Below are 19451 nucleotides of genomic sequence, written 5' to 3'. Positions count from 1 at the left end.
GAACAAAACCACTCTAGTGACTGTCTAATAAAGTTCTCCAAATAGCTGCAGGAGCTTTCTGTTCCTGCTTTTATACTGAGAGTATTTTCATCCTCTTTGCTCCTTCAACGTTGGGAAAGTTGTGCCAGAAAAAAACCTGCTTTAGTTTTATCTACGATTCTGAGAAGAGTAGAAGAATGAAAACGCACCACTGCCGATCTGACAGAGGAATTCTCTAAACCAGCGCTGAAGTTCTCTGTTCTCGTGTCAAGACCACATCCTGAATGATAAATCACATTAAACCCAGTCAGGAAGAGTTGAAAAATGTTCTAATGGTCTAAATCCCGAACTCAGTCACATGTAGATCTCAGAGTTTTCACATGTTTACAGCAACCATATTCCAGCATCTCTAGAGTGTTAAGACAAAAACTGTGGATTTCACTTTACAGGGTCTTTTACTGAGGTGTAGGAGGAACACTGCATGTCACGGTGACGTGTGTTTGAATGGGACTAAAGATTTAGAGAAGGCAGAGAGGATGTCCAAGACCATGAATGTGCTGGATGCCCATGAGCATCAAAAACTATTTGGCACTGTCTGAGGAAAGAGGGAAGTTAGAGAAGCTCTGGGGTGCTGCTGATTGGTCCGAGGGTGTGATGTCACTAACTGTGACGTGGACTGAATGGCTGAGAGAAGTCACGTGATTTGTGAGAAAGGACAAAAAACGAGTTATAGGTGGCAAAAATGGTCAAAAAGCGCCAAAAACATAGCAAAAATGTAGTGAAAAGAGACCAAAGTGGTCAAAAAGCGCCAAAAACATAGCAAAAAATTAGTGAAAAGAGATGAAAGTGGTCAAAAAGCACCAAAAATGTAGCAAAAAGTAAGTGAAAAGTGACCAAAATGGTCAAAAAGCACCAGAAATGTAGCAAAAAGTGAGTGAAAAGTGACCAAAATGGTCAAAAAGCAGCAAAAACATTGCAATAAATTAGTGAAAACAGACCAAAATGGTCAAAAGGGCCAAAAACATAGCAAACAGTTAGTGAAAAGTGACCAAAATGGTCAAAAAGCAGCATAAACGTAGCAAAAAGTTAGTGAAAAGCGACTAGAATGGGCAAAAAGCAGCAAAAATGTAGCAAAAATGAGAAAATTATTAGCATTTAATGACAACAGGTATCTAAAATCGGCAATTGCAAAAAGCATGATATCAGTGGCAAAACTGGGATAAAAGCAGCAAAAACTGAATCAAAGTGGCAAAAAATGGATGAAAGGGTCAAAAAAGCACGGACAATGGAAAGAGCTTAAAAACAAAGGTTGAAATTACGTCTGATAATTACAGCCTACTGTGGAAGTGTGGGAAACAAACATATTAATGAGACTTGCAATGGATAATTTCTCAGGTCAAAGTTTCCCTTTTTAAGGTTTTCTGGGGAAAAATATTTGAAATTAAGACATAAAAGAGCCACATGTGTCTCCAGAGCTGCGTTGAGTATCACTGCCATAGAGGGTCAGAAGTCAGAATACAAATATTTAACCTTTACTGCTGATATAGTATTGCAAACACATTTTAAACAGGGGTGAACTGCCCAGCCCTATCAATCAATCAATCAATCAGTCAATCCTTTATTGATTTTTTTACTGTCACAGGAGTTGGTAAAGTTGACTTGTTTTAGCCTCTTTAAATGCAAAGCAGACCCTCCTCTTCCTCCTGCACTCAAACTGTTCTGGCAAATTAAACACCCAGCAGAGCTGAGGAAAACATTCCCCAAATGAAAAGCCTTTATAATTTTCCTTTAGCACTCCCAGGAGGACATATTTGTCTCTGATTCTCTTGTCAGTGATGAATGCTGTGGTATGTTTTAATCTGCAATGGCCTGACTTAAATGCCATTCTAATATTTCTGCAGGGACCCTGCTTGTGCTGTGATTTCTGTTCAGCATCTTTCTCAAATTCTCTGGATTAACAGTTCTTTGTAGTGAGGCTCTACATGCGCAATTAACTCCCTGTTTAATTAGCATCTTAGAGTTGCAATTATATCCTTGAATACCCAATGGATGCGGATGATTAGGAAAATAAAAAACACTCACACTGCGAAGTGATACACGAAGCATTTCCAGCCTGACGGCCTTTCCAGAAAGTTATACACGCGTCCTTGGATGAGGGCTCGGGTGAGAGCTGGACGCGCTCCGGTGCTGTAGACGGACATGCGGGGATGGGACACGTACGGGTGGAGGTGAATGTGGGGCACCTCTGTGGGAGTGTTACCCTCCTCAGACATTTTATCTCGCTGAAAAAAGCCGTCGCTGCCCGCAGGTGTTCCTGGATCAGGTGAGGAAAACGCATTTTCCGACAGCTCCAGATCCGGTGGTCTCTGTCCACGTGCCATGCCAGAGGACTTCGGCGCGCTCCCGTGATAGAAGCCCGAGTCAGACATTGTTTTCTCCCGCTGCTCTTCTGCTGCTTGGTTAACTTTTTCACACTTATTTTTCTCGATAAGTCAGTGAAACGGACAAATGTTCGCCCATGTGCGCTCACCTTCTGCTGTGCGCCTGATCGCACCAGGACGCATAAAAGTGTAACATAAACTGAGTTACTGCTGCTCTAGATCACCCGGATGGTGTTTCTTTCATTTAACTTTACGGCTCTCTGGGTTGTTGAGAGTATGGCGAGGCTCAGCCCTGACTGAGCCCCTACCTCTGTCACAGCACTTATCAGCCTGCAGAGCTGTGGGCGCCAGGCGGTGCGCTGGGAGTCGCCAGCTGTCCAGACATTTTACTGTTTGGCAAAAATGCCTGAAAGCAATCTGGAGCTGATGAACTCTGTCCCCAAATATGTGCAGAAAACACAGAGGCGGTTCTTTTCCTGCTGATAGAGGTTTAGTAGTAAATACTGACGTGTTTGCAAACATTACTGCTGTCCACATGTTTCACACACCATGGGAGTGTTGGCATGAAGCTGGTTTGGATTCACATGGAAAAATGCATGCAACAGGGGGGCTATTTCACTTTTACTTCAAAGCATTCCTGTCCACCCAGTAACCTGAACATCCATCCTTTTTCCTTTAAATTGAGTCTGCAGTCCTGATCATGGGGGCCTCATGGTAGCCTCAAACAGGCGAATATTTCCCCTTTCATTCTAGCCTTGGAGCTTCACTTCACAATCGCTTCCTTGTCATGGCCTTTTTACAAGCAACTGAAGGGATTTGAAAACATAGATGTCCTTCTTTTGGATCGTGTCATTGGAATTCAGGCCCAGCTGCACATCTGAGGGTCAGTGTATTTCCTGGCAGATGTTTTTTCTGGTTGAAACCAGTCTCAAAAAAATGGGAGAAAGGTCAAGGTCAGGGGACTAAAGAATAATCCGTTTTTCTGTCAAAACCAATAAACGAAAAAACAAAAAATGGTGCCCTTTTTCCTTTAGTCGTTTTCAGCCTAAAACAAAAAAACGTTTTTTTTTTTTGTCTTTCTGAACAAAAAACAAAAAACAAACAAACAAACAAAACAAAACAAAAAACAAACAAACAAACAAAACAAAACAAAAAAAAAATCAAATAACAGCCCGACATTGGTTTTTGGATTTTCCCTTTTTTGTTTTGCCATTTTTGGTCTGGAAATGAAGAAACTGAAGCACGTGACCACGAGGTAATGCTAAAATATAATTATTATTGTTATCCATGAATTTACAAATCTACTGATTTACAAAAAAACTGAAAAATAGTAAAGCACATTAATATTTCTTGACTAATATGTCAAATTATAGTTATTTACTTGCATTCCTCAACAGAAAAATGAGTTTTAGTGGTTGAATGTTACGCTTGATTCATTTCTGACTTCTGAGAGAAGCCCAGTGAGCCGGCTCAAATTTGGGTGTAAAAAGGTGAATTCAGTTTGAAATTCCTCATTCATAATTATGTATATATATATATATATATATATATATATATATATATATATGGCTTTTTTAATTATCATAATGAGTCTAATGGTGTATATAATAAACATTGTAATATTGTTCAAAAATAAAAACGCTATTTAACGTAACTTATCTTTTTATAATTATTAATTTATAAGTTTGGATTTCATTTTGGTAGAGAGTCCATTTACTTCATGTTCATGTGAAGGAACTCAGACTTTAAAGAAAATTATGAAAAAGAGAAACCGAAAATGAGTGAAAAGTGGAGAAAAAATAGCTAGAGTGGCAAAAAAGAGGAAAAAAGTGTCAAAAAGAAGCAAAAAATTGGTAAGAAGTGGAAAAATGGGGAAAAAGTGGCAAAAGAAAAAGCTGCAAAAATAAAATATGTGCAAGAAGAAGTTGCAAAAGTAGGCAATGTTTGGCAAGAAAAGTGGCAAAAATACGGGTGAACAGCAGCAAATAAAGAGTTAACATGTTGAAAATGGGAAAAAGCCTTTAAGAAACTGGCAAGAAAGCGGTGAGTGTAGAAAAAAATAGAAAAATGGTCAAAAAGTACATAAAGCAGGAGCAAAAATAAGCAACAAGTAGAAAGGAAGTGCTAAAAGTGGCAAAAAGAAGTGGCACAAGTGGGTGGCAAGTGCAAAAAAGTGGTTAAAAAAAAAAAAGTGCCAACAAAAATGGGCAAAAAGTGTCCAAAATGTGCAAAATGAAGTGGAAAACATAGGCAACAATTGGCAAGAAAAGTCAAAAAAGTACCTGTATGCACAGTGGCAAAAACGGGTGAAAGAGTGGTTAACTTTGTTAAAAAGTAACTTGAATAAATAATTGACATATCAGAACCCAAAAATAGCCTGACACTCTTTTCAGCTTCAAAATGAGGTCGCTGTTAGCCAGGATGCTAGCACCAGTGCTGCTGATCCATCATACAGGTAGTGACACCTTCACTAAATCAGAACAGGAGAGGAACTATTCTCTGGGCTTATCAGGTTCCTGGCAAACTGTTGGCCGGCCTATTACAGCTAAAGAAAAAAAGCAAAACCCAAAAACGTTAAAATAGTTGCTAAATTTGACACATGCTTGTGTCTGCACCACACAGCATCCCCAAAAATGTTTTGCATAGTTTGAAAGACATTCAGAGCGGTATATTTAAGAATCATGATCTCAGTATCAATCAAAACAATCCTGATGATGATTTCTGCCTTCTCAGTTATTCTAAAAATGAAATAGAATTAACAATGTGCACTGATCTTATTGTTTGCTTTTATTTTATGTAGAATTCGGGGTATATTAAGCTTAATAAAGTCTGAGCACCTCTGAGAAATGTGCGTCTGCAGGCAGTGTTTGTGCAGAAGAATGGCCTCCATTGTCTGAGATGACAGGAAGTCATTTCCCTCCATTAAACTGTCAGCTGGAAGGATGCTAGAAGTTATCATGTGACGTCTGTGACATGCTGGGAAGCAATCTCAGCTCTGTACATACAATACTGGGATCTGCAAGTGCTGCAAATGTAGCAACTTCTCTGTTTGTAGGCATACAGGATTTCTTCTTTTCCACCTTCAGCTCCCTGACTTTCCCTCCCCTGTCTTTTGGTTTACATGCACGCTGTCCCTAAAACAAGAAAACAGGTCATATGTCCTGTAAAGTGTGTTCGCTCCCTGACTTGTGTGTGATTTATTACAGTCTGAAAGTAAAGCCGTCAGCCCAGGTGTTATTGTAATCCAAGAAAACTCTGTGGACGCGTGCAGCTTAGTCTGACAAGGTTACCCCGCGGATTGTTTCTGCTCTGACCTTGGCTCAGCGAGTCCAAGGAGGAGGAAAACAAGTTCACTGCAGCACACTTTAATAAGAGTCCAGAGGCATCCTCCTGTTGACAGGATCTGTTGCCAGGTAGATATTAAACACAACTCTCACCGTGTCGCCCTGTTCAATGACATGACAATGACATTAACACAGAAGGAGCAATTATTTTGAAGGTCACATGTGGCTCCACATTTGACTGTGTGGAGGAAATGAAGTGTCTGATCTCTAAGGCAGTGGTTCTCAACCTTTTCAGCCCGTGACCCCCAAATTAAAGGTTCCAGAGACCGGGGACCCCCACTGTATCTAAAGATGGCTGAACACAGACAAGCACATTCAAGAACAGTCATGTGCAGACAAGGCCGCCCATTAGGGGAGAGCTTTCTGGGGCCCAGCCAAACTGGGGGCCAGCAAAATCAAGATCCATTATAAAGTAAAGCTGTGGTATTTTATATTTAACCTAAATAATAACCACTCTAATCAAAGAAACACAGTTTTAATTCATTTGTGAAGTAAGTAGCCCTCTTAAAAGCAATCCTTTTGTGAAAAACAGAATTAAATTATGTTAAAAATAGCTAAAATGGGTTAATAAAAGCAAAAAATGGTGAGAAAGGTGGTGAAATTAGATTGTAAAAGTAGCAGCAATGAGTTAGAAATGCAAAAAACTAGATAAAAGTGGCAAACCAGAATGGCCGTCTGAGGCGGCAGACCCACGCCTAAGCTGCACCACCGAGGAACTCACGCTCCCATTGATTACTAAGGTGTTCAAAATTTGAAGTCAGAGAAAAACTGAATGGGTGCGAGGATCATCACCAAAATCTAATCAATTCTTCCCTGTCACTATCCCAATATTCCCTGAAAGTTTGGTGAAGATCCAACTTTCCGTTCTCGAGTTATCTTGTACACATACAAACAAAGAAACAAACAAAGATACAGAACCCTTTACATAACCCCCTGCCGATTTCATCGGCGTAGGTAAAAGTAACCTAAAAATGACAAAAATGGGTTAAAGTGGCAAAAGTAGGTGGAAATTTGGTGAAAATTGATATAAACTGGCAACAAAAGGGTTAGCTGAGGCAGAAAAAGTCATAAACTGGCAAAAATGGGCATATCAAATTGTGAAATGTGGCTTAAAAAGTGGTCAAAGGGGTTGATAGTGGCCATAATGAGCCAATAGAGCCAACAATAGGCAGAGAGTGGCAAGATTTGGTTTTGAAGTGGCAAAAACAGGCAGAAAAAAGTGGGCAAAAAGGTTTAAAATTGATAAAAAATGGGTTTTAAGTTGCAAAAATGTGCCAAAATTTGTAAAATTGGTGGGAAATAGTGATGAAAATGGATTAAGATTGGGCAAAAATTGGTGTAAGTGGCAACAATGATATTCAAAAAATGTTCTTAGTTTTTTTTAAGGCAACTGGAGACCCCCTCTCAGTGCCTCGCGACCCCCAATGGGGTCCCGACCCCTGCGCTAAGGGCACATCTACATCATTAGAGACATCGGTGTTATGTACTGAATGATGAATAGATTCCTCAGTAAGACATCAGATCAGAATGCAGGGAACTGTATTAAGAACTGGGTGGCCTTGGATGCACTCTTCCGGACAGAGATCTCAGATGTTGTTCCTGGAATCGCCCGGGGCCACCCCCCCCCCCCAGGCCTCACAGCCCCAAGCCCTAGTCCCTCAGTTCTGCTCCAAATTTCCTCCAGATGTTTCTCATCCGTTGGTATTTACTAAGATTCTCATGTTTCCTCTCTACAGATATTGGAAGGCAAGCAGATGTTTCTCTGTGAGCCCTGATGTTTCCACATTCTCTGCTTATGACCTATTTCCCAGATTCCAGCGCTTCCATGTTCTCTGTCCTACTCCGTGAAGGTTTTGTTCTAGGAGACTTGTCATCAGGTTGTCCTGGTTCTTTAATAACAAAGACCTTGTTGATCTGGGTGGCGGCCGAGCCAGCATAGCTCTGGTTTTAGTTTCAGGATAGTTCCTCATTCTGCCACCGGGTATCTAGAAGTGGGGATATTCTATGACAGTGGTTTCTAACCTCTCCACTTGCATCTACAACCTGAATTCCAAAAGAGTTGAGACACTGTGCAAAATGTAAATATAAGCTGAATGCAATGATTCTCAAATCTCAAAAACCCATGTTTTATTCACGACATAACATATCAGATGCTGAAACCGAGACATTTTACCATTTCATGAAAATATTAGCTCATTTTGAATTTGAGGGCAGCAACACATCTCAGAATAGTAGGGACAGGGTCATGTTTACCACTGTGTAGCAGTCTCTCTTCTTTTAACAACAGTCTGTAAACGTCTGGGAAGAGAGGAGGTCATTGGCTGGGAGAGAAATGTCTGATTCATCTCTGATATAGGATTCTAGCTGCTCAATAGTTCTTTTGGTGAAAGGTCTGGACTGGAGGAAGGCCAGCACAGCACCAGGATTTTACTACTGTGAAGCCATGCTGTTGTGACAGGTGTGGTATGGGATTTTAACCTTGCAAAGCAGAAGGATTTGTCCGTTTCCTTGTTTCTCACTGGTGGATCCATCTTTCAAAGCTCCCATCTGAACTGTTTGGGCCCGGTTAGAAAGTGACAGGACCAATCAGCGTTGAGGAGCAGTACTTTCGGGTACTGACGTCACGTAAGAAAGCGGCAACAAGAGGCCGGTGCAGTTGGCGGAAGACATTAGCATGGATGCTGCTAAAGCGCCAGTTTTATCAGAACTTGACATTTCTTCGTTAAAAAAGAACAAAGAACAGCAGTGAGTTGTTTTCTTTTCAAAACAACAAAAGTCTACAGTCGCCACGGTTCACGTTATGCAGTTCTCTGTGGGGTTAACTCCTCGGTCGCGGCTATGTCACGTTTTGTTGCTCTGATTGGCTCGTAAAGACGTGACACACAGAATGTTCACCCAATCACCCTCCGAGTTTTTTCTTTTTGGCACTGCCCTTTCCTAAACGCCATCTGTGGGAGGTTTTCCAGATGGATGTGTGAAACAAATCCATCTGGCATGTCAGGTTATTATGGTTTAGCACTGTTTCATTCAGACAGTCACGGCCTTCCCTGAAAGAGACGTTGTCTGGATGGGAGCATATGTTACTCTAAAACCTTTGTATACTTTTCAGTATTGATAGTGCCTCTCCAGATGTCTAAACTGCCAATGCTACAGGCACTAATGCAACCCCACACCATCAGAGATGCAGGCTTTACAACTGTACTCTGATAACAAACTGGATGGTCTCTTTCAGGGAAGGTCTTGCATAGTTCAGCAAGACAATGCTAAACCACATACCTGTCCATCCCAACATTATAGATTCACAGGAGAAGAGTCTGGGTGCTGGCCTGCCTACAGTCCATACCTTTCACCAATAGAACTGTTGGGCTGCTAGAATCCTACATCAGACAAGAATGGGACAACATTGCTCTTCTAAAACCCCAGCAACTGGTTTCCTCACTCCCCAGACATTTACAGACTTTTGATAAAAGAAGAGGATCAGTGAATGATAAAATGTGTCAGTTTAAAGATCTAATATGTTGTTAATGTTCTACTGTAAATAAAATATGGCTTTATGAGAGTTGCAAATCATGCATTCTGTTTAATTTACATTTAACACAGCGTACCAACTTTTTTGGAAGTGGGGCCATAGATGTAAACTTCTTTATTGTTTTAATGACTGATTTCTAAGGTGTCATTTTGCATGTCACTGATTGGAAACTGACAGCCATGTACTTTGGAAACTATAGTTGATGGTGGGTTAAATGTGTTAACCTGCTAAGACCCTGCATGCACATATGAGGATATTAAATTCTGACTTTCCTACAATGCAGTAATAATTTCAACTATTAGAATATTTGAAATAATTGTCTGGGATTTCCATTAAAGCTGAAGTAATTTACTTAAAATACTGGAGGAATTTGTTATTTAAATTTCCAGGAATTTTCATAGTTATTTGGGGAAATATATCTGGAAAATTTTGGGGTATTTTCATGGGAAGTATTTGTGTCCTTGGAGAGTTTCATTCACAAGTTTTTCTTTTGTCTCTTTTTTTTGTGGGATTTTTTTTTTTATATTTTCACGAGAGTTTTTATATCTATTTTTGGGACTTTTTTGACATTTTCAGACATTTTATACAATTTTAGGAAATGTATTTGCAGTTTTAGGGAATTTACTCTAAATTATTGGGGTGCTTTGAATTTTTTTTTTTTTTTTTTTTTTTTGCATTTTCAAGGGAATTTGGGAAGTATATTTGTTTGATTTGGGGAATTCGATTGCCGTTGGGAAAGAGGATGTCCTTTGAAATTTCCTTATTTTGGGGGGAAACTTATAAAAATTTATTAGGAGGTTTGGGGTATTTTTCTGGCATTTTCATAGTAAAATTTGGGAATTTGAATTGATTTTTTTTTCTTCCCAAGAGAAATTAGAATGTTAAACTTGATTTTTCAGTGGAATAAATTCCACTGACAAATGTGAAAAATATTTGAAGAAATCTGGGGGAACTTTTATGGGAAACTTTAAAAAATATGTTTTATTTTTCACAGATATTTAGGTAGCTTCTTTGAAATTTTAGAGAATTTTTGTCACTACTGGACATATTTTCTTGCAAAAATAAATTCCTGTTCAAAGACAAGGCTGAGCATTTAAACCTATCAGATCCTACTCGTCTCAAATAAGTGGGAGAAACCAGAAACGCATTCCAAACGGCTCAGGTCTGAGGAGGTTAAAGGGGACATATTATGCAAAAATAAATTTTTCAGGCTTTTCTAACAAAAATATTGGCCCCTAGCCTGTCCACAACCCCCGCACCCACCCACCCACACACACCTTTCAGAAAATGTGTGCTGAAACAAGATTTTCAGATTTCCCCTCATGACGTCATGTGGGGAGTTAGCCCCGCCCCCAGGTTCAGTTGGCCCTCCCAGCTTGGAAGAAAGTTTCACACTCCTCTCAGCTGAGAGGAGGATTAGGAGAACCACATCCATTTCCTGAGAGGGGCGTGGTCAGGGGTGGGGTCAGACAGCTCTGTTATATTTAAAGCCACAGACACAGAAACGGCTCGTTCTGAGCAGGGCTCAAAAATCCAATACTGGAGTGTTTTTTCAGCAACAAACTTCACAGGAATGTTTTAGGGACCTCTGAGGCCGATATCAACTTGTCTTAAAAGAGTAAAAAATGTCCCTTTAACTCATTCTGAGCAAGTAATGCAGTGATTTTTACCCATGTCAAACCAGCATTTTAGAAACAGTTTACTCCCTCATAAAGAGAAAAGGCCTTCTGCTGAAGCTGATGCCAGTGGGCAGTCACTGAGCCCTTGGAGTCTGGTGCCATTCATTATCATAAAGCTGAAGAAATGCAGAAGCTCATTATCCTCAGCAGGAGCATAGCAGGCAGGCTTTTTTCACAAACTGTTATTTACCCAGGTTGATCCAGATGAGATTAAGGGATTGGTTTCCCAAGCTACAGCTGACACAGCAGCAACAACGCATAATTTGGTTTGCGGAAACAAACAATAACATCCCATCGTAATTAATTGATAAAATTGAAAACTGGAGAAAAAGAAAGAGAGATGCAGGCACGGCATCCTAAAATCCCAGCTGCAGTAAAAACAGCTTCCAATACATTTGTTGCTCTTAGACGTGCATTGAGCTGCAGTTATATAAGGTTGGAACGTTTCTGCATAGTACCTCACAGACAGCCTCTCTAAACAGGCTCTGTCCAAGCGTTCAGGCCAGTCAGTTAAAATTAGTCATAGCATGTCTGTATTGTCCTCCATATTTATGAGAAATATAAACACATAAAGGGGCGAGGAAGCTATCCCTCGATGGTCATATAAACAAATTATCAGTGACTAAGCCTATTCACGGAGACATGGCTGATCAAGCAACAGCACATATCGTGTGAAGATGGAAGAGCGTTTCTTATTTTAGAATACAACCCAATTAATTATGATGAAACGTCTCCAGCATGTGCTTCACTGAGCCGACGACGCTGCATTCACTGTGGCCCAATTCAGCTGTGGCCGCCTCGTTTGAAGTCTGCACGTCCAGACCAAATATGACAAGGCTGTCCCGTCCCAAATGCCCATCTGAATGCAGCCTGAGAAATGGTTCCCACTTACGCCTCGACTTCAACGACGAAGTCGGTGCATCTGTGTGAGTCTCAGTGTACACAAACTTCAGGATGAACCAGAAAAACAAAACTTTGGCTGCAAAACTTCTGGCTCAATGTGACTTGGAATCAGAAACGTCCGATTTTTAAAATTCTATTTAGCAGTTGCTTAAAACCAGGGTGTAACAGTTGTGATTACTCTATCATGCATGATGTGATGAACCCGGTGTGAACTTTGGCACACTGGCACAAGTGTTATCACCAAAACTTTGACTTAAATACCTGAAACACTAGCGGTGAGATACTCACTACTCAATACCTACGTTTTTTTAACAAACTAAAGCAGGGGTTCTCAACATTTGGGTCAGGACCCCATTGGGGTCGCGAGACACTGAGAGGGGGTTTCCAGATGCCATAAAAAACTAAGAACACTTTTTTTTAACACTTTTGCCACTTAACACCAATTTTGATCATTTTAACACATTTTTGCAACTTAAAACCCATTTTTTGTCCATTTTAAACCCTTTCCACCACTTTTTTTCTGCCTGTTTTTGCAACTTCTAAACCAAATCTTGCAAACCTTGCTTGCCTGTTGTTGGCTCTGTTGACACATAATTGACACTATTAACCCCTTTTACCACTTTCAAGCCACATTTCACAATTTGATATGCCCATTTTTGCCACTTTAATGCCATTTCAGCCACCTTTGAATCCCCTTTCACCTCTGAATATGCCTGTTTTTGCCATTTTAACCAATTTTTGCCATGTTATGGTTATTTTTGGCCACTTTTATCTATTTTTTGGCATTACTAACCCATTTCTGCTACTTTTAAAATCCAATTTCACCCTTTCTTTCCATTATTAACCTTTTCAGCCATTTTTAATGTGTTTCAATTCAGTTTTAAACAGAAGGATTTAGATTTTTAAGAGGGCTACTTACTACACAAATGAATAAAAATGGTTTCTTTTATAAGAGTGGTTATTATTAAGGTTAAATATAAAATACCACAAATTAACTTTACAGTGGACCATGATTTTGCTGGCCCCCAGTTTGGTTGGGCTCCAGAAAGCTCTCCCACCCCCCCTACTGGTCGGTCTTGTCTGCAAATGACTATTCTAGAATGTGCATGGCTGTGTTTAACCACCTTCAGGTACAGTGGGGGTCCCCGGTCACCTTTAATTTGGGGGTCACAGGCTGAAAAGGTTGAAAACCCCTTGCCTAAAGTGTTTTTGGTGTTCTATTGTTAGATACAGCATGCTTATGCAAAACTATGAGAGTCAGACTTTAAAAAGAACATTTTTATAACCTTGCAAAGCAGATGGATACACCCATTTCCATGTTTCTCACTGGTGAATCCATCTTGCAAAGCTCCCATCTGAACCGTTTGGGCCTGGTCAGAAAGTGACAGGACCAATCAGCGCCAAGGGGCAGTACTTTTGGGCATGGCGGAGTCGTGACATGAGCAAGCAGCAACAAGAGGCCCGCGCAAAATGGCAGAAGAGTTTAGTGTGGATGCTGCTAAAGCACCAGTTTTATCAGAACTGGACATTTCTTTGTTAAAAGAAGACAAAAGGGCAACAAAGGGCAGCAGTGAGTTGTTTTCTTTTCAAAAACGACAAAAGTCGTGTTCTTGCATGTCTACAGTCGCCATGGTTCGTGTTATGCAGTTCTCTATGGAGTTTGCTCCTCGGTAGCAGCTACATCACGTGTTTTGTTGCTCTGATTGGCCCGTAAAGATGTGACAGACTGAACGTTCATCCAGTCCCCCTTGAGTTTTTTTTCAAAACCTCTGCCATTTCCCAAATGCTGTGTATGACACGTTTTCCTGATGGATCTATCTGGCGTGCCAGGTTAACATTTTTAGAGAAGTATTTTGCCACGCCTTCAATGCAATCTCCCTTCTGCAAACATTTGTGATCCTAAATGGGTCGTTCTGAAAAGCTCAGTGACTTCAAGCAGGGTGGTGTGATGGATGCTTTGCAATGAGACGGTTCTTAAAATTTTCATCCCTACTGGATATTCCACAGTCAACTCAGGGATATTAGTAGAAAGTGGAAGCGTTTAGGAGCAACAGCAGCTCGGCCATGAAGTGGAAGACCACGTAAAATCACAGAGCGGGCTTAACGACTGCTAAGGTTTATACTGTGTGTCTCCAACACTCTGCTGATTCCATAGCTGAACTTCCACTGACATTCATGTGAGCACAAAAGCTGTGCAGTGGGAGCTTTATGAATGGCTTTTCATGGCTGAGTAGCTGCATGCAAGCCTCACATCACCCAGTCTAATGCCAAGCATCCAATGGAGTGATGTAAAGCACACTAACTTTAGAATGTGGAGCAGTGGGGGGGGGTAATGGCATGGGGCTGTTCTTCAGGGTTATCTCCAGTGAAGGCCAATCTCAATGCTTCAGCATACCAATACATTTTAGACAATGCTATGCTTCCAACTGTGTGGGAAGGCCCTTTTCTATTCCAGCATTACTGTGCCCCAGTGCACAAAGCAAGAAATATGAAGACATGGTTTAATGATTTCAATCCAGAACTTAACCGGCCCACACAGAGTCCTGATCTCAACTCCAGTAAGAACCTGTTGGGTGAACAAAGACCGCGAGCCATCCAAAGTTCCACAGAAACACTCTGGTGGTCAATCAGTCTTGTGGAAAGCCTTCCAAGAAGATTGGAGGCTTTATTCTGACAAAAGAAGTGTGCAACATACAAAACACTCTGTGTTTATACTCTGGCAATTTTACTGCCTTCTCAATTTTGCACAAAAATAAAAATAAAAATGTTCATCATATTATTTTGGCACGAGTCGGACTAATTTCTTGTCTTAATATGTACCTTCAATTATCTTAAGCCACATTTGCAATGATTCCAGATAAAATTGAAAATGAGGACATATTGAGAAAAAAGTTAATGTCCAAATTCTCCCACTGTGCTTTCCCCATTGACGGCTGTTTTTACTAGCAAAGTCAGGCTTCATCTTTATGTTGGAAATCTTAAAATAAGACATTTATCTTGTCAAGTAGACTTAGAGTTAGTGTAAAGGGATTTCTGACAAAGACACTTGCAGAGTTTTATCTTTTTTTGCAATGTGTTTCCTGCCACTTAATGATCATAATTCTTGCACTTTAAACATTTTTAGGCTCATGCTTTCAAGAGTTGGTCCAAAAAGGGAGCTCTAACTATTACATAAAAATGTGGCTCCGTCCAGCAGACTTCCCAGCCCGTTGTGACTCATGCCATAGGTTATCTCTTTGGTTGTAATCCAGTGACTGCAGAGGTCAGCGGAGGAAGTATGAAGCTGTGTCGAGTTACATTTCCTCACACAAGTATGTATTCACAAAAGAGGGAACAGTTCTTACAAGGGGAAATCCCTGGTTAGCAGTGTTTTGTTGTACTAGCCATAAAATGTCCCTTATAATAAAGACCATTGCTTTAGCTCAGCATAAAAGGGGATGTATGATGTAAACAGTATTTTTGCACATATGGTTGATGACCCAGGGCATCTACGGACATAAAATGTGATTTAAGCCAACAAAATCCATAACTGGTCCATGTCTGAAAGAAAAAACCTGACAGTCCATTCAGATTATGTTATCTTCTTCCCAGCCTAACCCTTAACTCCTATCTCCACCCTTGGCTTTCATTCCAAGCTGTCACAATGCTATGCAGTTTTTTTTTTTTTCTTTCATCCTGAAGCGAGGGTGTCAAACTTACGGCTCGCAGCCCACTTCCAGTCAGCCAGCAGGTGTCATCCGGCCCACAAGACGTTTGGGGGAAAAAGATCAGTATAGGTATAAATCTCTGCAGGATCCTCTCCTCTCTCTCTCTCTTCCCCTGCTTTCTCTCACTCATCCCCTCTCTGAACTCTGCACTGATTCCAGGCCAGGTGAAATAAGGAGCAGATCAGCTCTTGTGCACATAGGTTGCTGTTTTAAAGCTGTATACAGTCATTTTGAATGTATATTTATAATGAGTATTCCAGTCTTTTAAATTCAGCATCAGTGGGGCCTGGAAATGTTAATATCTGAAAAATTGCTAAATGATTCCAATAAGGGATAGTTTTGTCTTTTGTGTTAAAAGCAGCACTCATTAAACTGCACATCATCAAACGCTGGATAATTTATATTTATAAATATTACAGCAGCCTTTATATCAGTCTTTGGTTGTATTGGTGTGGCTAGAAAATAGTCCAGCCTGCAGGAAAGACATCCTTGGAGCAAATCTGGCTCCCGACCCAAAATGGGTTTGAGTCCCCTGTCCAAAAGCTTCCAACAGACTGTATGTTTTTAACAATCATACAAGTTTCTGGTATGTTGCACTGTGTGACAAGAATCTCATACAGGATCAAGTTTGATGTGTGCATACTGTGTGATGACAGCTCCCACTAATGCTGCTGAATCGCAGGCTACAACATATGCCAATATGCACAAAAACCAACGTCATCAGTGTGAGTCATCCATCTTACGCCGCCAGTGCCATGGTAAATAATAATGCCGTGGTTGGGGTTAAAAGGACCTCATTTTCATTTAAAGAGGCACAGACCAGTTGCAACAACAATATGAAGAGAAGACTTTTTTTTGGAAAAGAAACAAAATGTCTTCAAGAACCTTGACTAGGCCCAGTCACTCCCTCCAGACCAATCTTTGGATTGCCATGACCTGAATGAATAAGAACTCATAGACTTACAAACTGTTTTGAGAAGGGCTGTTTAAAGCTGGTTTAGACAGGGCCTAAAACATCCTCAGGATTCTGTTTGGATGAAACCATGGCATTGACTTTTTATGTAGACCACATGGGACTATGTTCAAAGGTATGACACATTCAGGGAGTGTTTTCATGACTGTAGGGTTGGATAACTGTCTCTTTAACACCTGATTGCACTCTTCACATAGATCATAATATACATACACCACTTATGCAACATAACCAGGGTTATTAGAGGAATTAGGTTACGTATCAATGTTCTAAAACTAGAAGAAACGACATAATACCCCTTTTATGACCCAGATCATCCAAACACGGCTCACAAGCCTTCATCTTCTCTACCTGAGTCCTTTTAAGGCATCAGACACTCGTGTCAGACAGCCTTTTTTCATCCAGTGTGAACTACATTTAACACATCTTGAATTAGTACTTAATCTGCTTTTGAGATGCAGCAAAGAAGAAAAGAACCAGCTGTGCTGTAAGACAGCTTAAGGGGAAACACAGTGAGTGTGACTGGTGGACAGGTGGGAAATGTCAGCATCTGAAAAAGAGACGCAAACAGACGCACAGAAAGCAGCGAGGGATGGGAGTGACACAGGAGCAGCTGTGACCAACATAAAACTTGTATCTGAATTATGGGAACTAAAGAGATTAGTGTTACCTCAGGCTGCATGAGTGCATAAAACATTTGGCACGCTTGTGTGGACTGTGGGCAGTTGTTTTCTGTATGCCAAGGTTGGAGCCATTACAGTGAAGCTGTACTTACACATACAGAAGCGGCTGTGTCAGGTGGTAGAGTTAGTCATCTCTCTACTATAAGGTCAGGGGTTCAACCCCCAGCTCCTGCAGTGATGTGCCTCAGGGCAGGACACTTAACCCCAAACTGCTCCCACTGTTGCATGAGCGGCGCGTTAATGTGTGTAGGTGGGAATAGATGGGACTAGCTCATGCTGATGGCCACTCTTCATAACAGCTTTCAGAGTGTGAATGGGCAAAAGTGAGACGTGGCATAAAAAGTAGCAGTCAGTCCATTTACCATTAAAATAAATCTTTAGTGTGATAGATTTCCCTCTGACTTATTTTTCAGTTAAACTCATTCACACTTTCAGTCTGGTAAATCAGTATGATCATTAAATGATTGTCTCCACCATCCTTGGAGTGCTGCAGGTTTCATGTTTTTACCCATGTTAATCATAAACAGAGAGGCAGTTAGAGTGATGGGTCATGCGCTCTGAGAGCCGATGCTTCGTAGTGAATCAGAAGAGCCAGCTCCCAGTTTTTTTTTTCCTTTCGCTGCTTAGCTCTCACAGTGCTCAGCCCCAGCTCTGGTCACAACTTTGTTTAGATTGGCCAGCATGGCGGCCATGTGGCCGATCACATGAGGATATAAAGGATTATATCATTATGTGAAAACAGAGAGGGGGGTGTCGCTACCCGATCCGTCCCGGAAAGCTGATTTATAGTGCGCATGTGCAAACACGCGTCTACATCCACTCTGCATTAATTCTAACCCTAACCAGTGGAATTTAAATGCTAAACCTAACCCCAGGAAGCTAATTAATTAAAATATCCACCTACCCCTCTGAGCTCCAAGCTGAGGCATCTGATTTTTCTGAATGCCAACCTGCACTGAGGAAATTTATACTGTTTGCTTGAGTTTGGTTCTGTTCCATTGATTTGTTTGCAGTTTTTTTTGTTAATTTGTGCGATAAAAAAGTTTGATTAAGATATCAAACAAAAGTAAGAATGGTTTTTGTAACAGAATAAATGCAAATAATAAGGCAATTATAAGGCTTCTCATAAAAACACTGAATGCAAAAGGGTTTTCGACACACTAACCATTATTTTTTAAGTTTAAATTAAGGTAAAATATAGAGCTACAAAAGATCCTAAATAAAGAGCCGTTCGGGAGTCAAAAGAAACAGCTCTTCTTGGGAGCCGAGCCAAAAGAGCCGGCTCTCTGACAAGAGCCAAACTTCCCATCACTACAATATATAAGGGTTATGGGTCAGTGTACAACCTGGCAGATCCAGTTCCTTGTTAACATTGCAAAGCAGATGGATTCGCCCGTTGCCTTGTTTCTCACTAGCGGATCCATCTTGCACAGCTCCCGTCTGAACCGTTTGGGCAAAGTGACAGGACCAATCAGCATCAAGGGGCAGTACATTCGGGTGTGGCAGAGGCATGACGTGAGCAAGCGGCAACAAGAGGCCGGTGCAATTATGGCGGAAGGGATCAGAGTGGATGCTGCTAAAGCGCCAGTTTTATCAGAACTTGACAACATTTCTTTATTAAAAGAAGAACAAAGAACAGCAGTGAGTTGTTTTCTTTTCAAAAACGACAAAAGTCATGTTCTGCAATGTCTACAGTCACCACAGTTCGCGTTATTCCTCGGTAGCTGCGCAAGCACACCTCGGTCACAGCTACGTCACGTGTTTTGTTGCTCTGATTGGTCTGTAAAGATGTGACAGACTGAATGTTCATCCAGTCACACTCCGAGTTTTTTTTCAAAGGTTCTGCCCTTTAAAAAAACTCTGGCCCTCATGTGTTGTATAGCCTGGTATGATAAGCCAGTCTGTTCAGTGGGGCTGTGTTGTCTAGACTGACATGGCCACTGTATGTGTTCAATTTCTGTTGTGTAAACTGACCTGAATGTGTAAAAATTCTGTTGAAGTTCAAATAAACAAAAATCAATAGTTATGAAAAATTTGGCTTAATTTGTAAATTTGTTGAATTTCTTCCTCAGCGGGTCCAACAGACCCACAAACACTGGCTAAATAACAAAAATATGAACACAACGCAAGGGTTAAGAGCTTTGAAAATAGAAGGAAAAAAATGTAAATATTATTCTAGATTTTACAGGAGGCCAGTGCAGAGGATTTGAATTGGGCTAATGGGATCTCTTTTCCAGTCAGTACACATGCTGCAGCATTTTGGACCAGCTAAA

At 40.8% G+C, this 19451-nt stretch overlaps 1 protein-coding gene across 2 annotated transcripts in view; it reads right to left on the bottom strand.

Annotated features, from left to right (window-relative positions):
* kcnq1.1 (potassium voltage-gated channel, KQT-like subfamily, member 1.1) overlaps nt 1-2729 on the bottom strand; it is a 133867-nt gene extending 131138 nt beyond the window's left edge. The window contains exon 1 of one of the 2 annotated variants that reach the window (XM_041794230.1): nt 2062-2729. In XM_041794230.1, the coding sequence (XP_041650164.1) occupies nt 2062-2408 (347 nt within the window). In that variant the 5' untranslated portion in view covers nt 2409-2729. The remainder of the gene's footprint in view (nt 1-2061) is intronic. The other variant, XM_041794224.1, reaches the window with a different exon arrangement.
* Between the last annotated feature and the right edge of the window lie 16722 nt (nt 2730-19451).

This window comes from Cheilinus undulatus, linkage group 1, assembly GCF_018320785.1.
Source record: "Cheilinus undulatus linkage group 1, ASM1832078v1, whole genome shotgun sequence".
Taxonomy (NCBI): Eukaryota; Metazoa; Chordata; class Actinopteri; order Labriformes; family Labridae; genus Cheilinus; species Cheilinus undulatus.
This window is presented reverse-complemented; position numbering and strand designations above follow the sequence as displayed.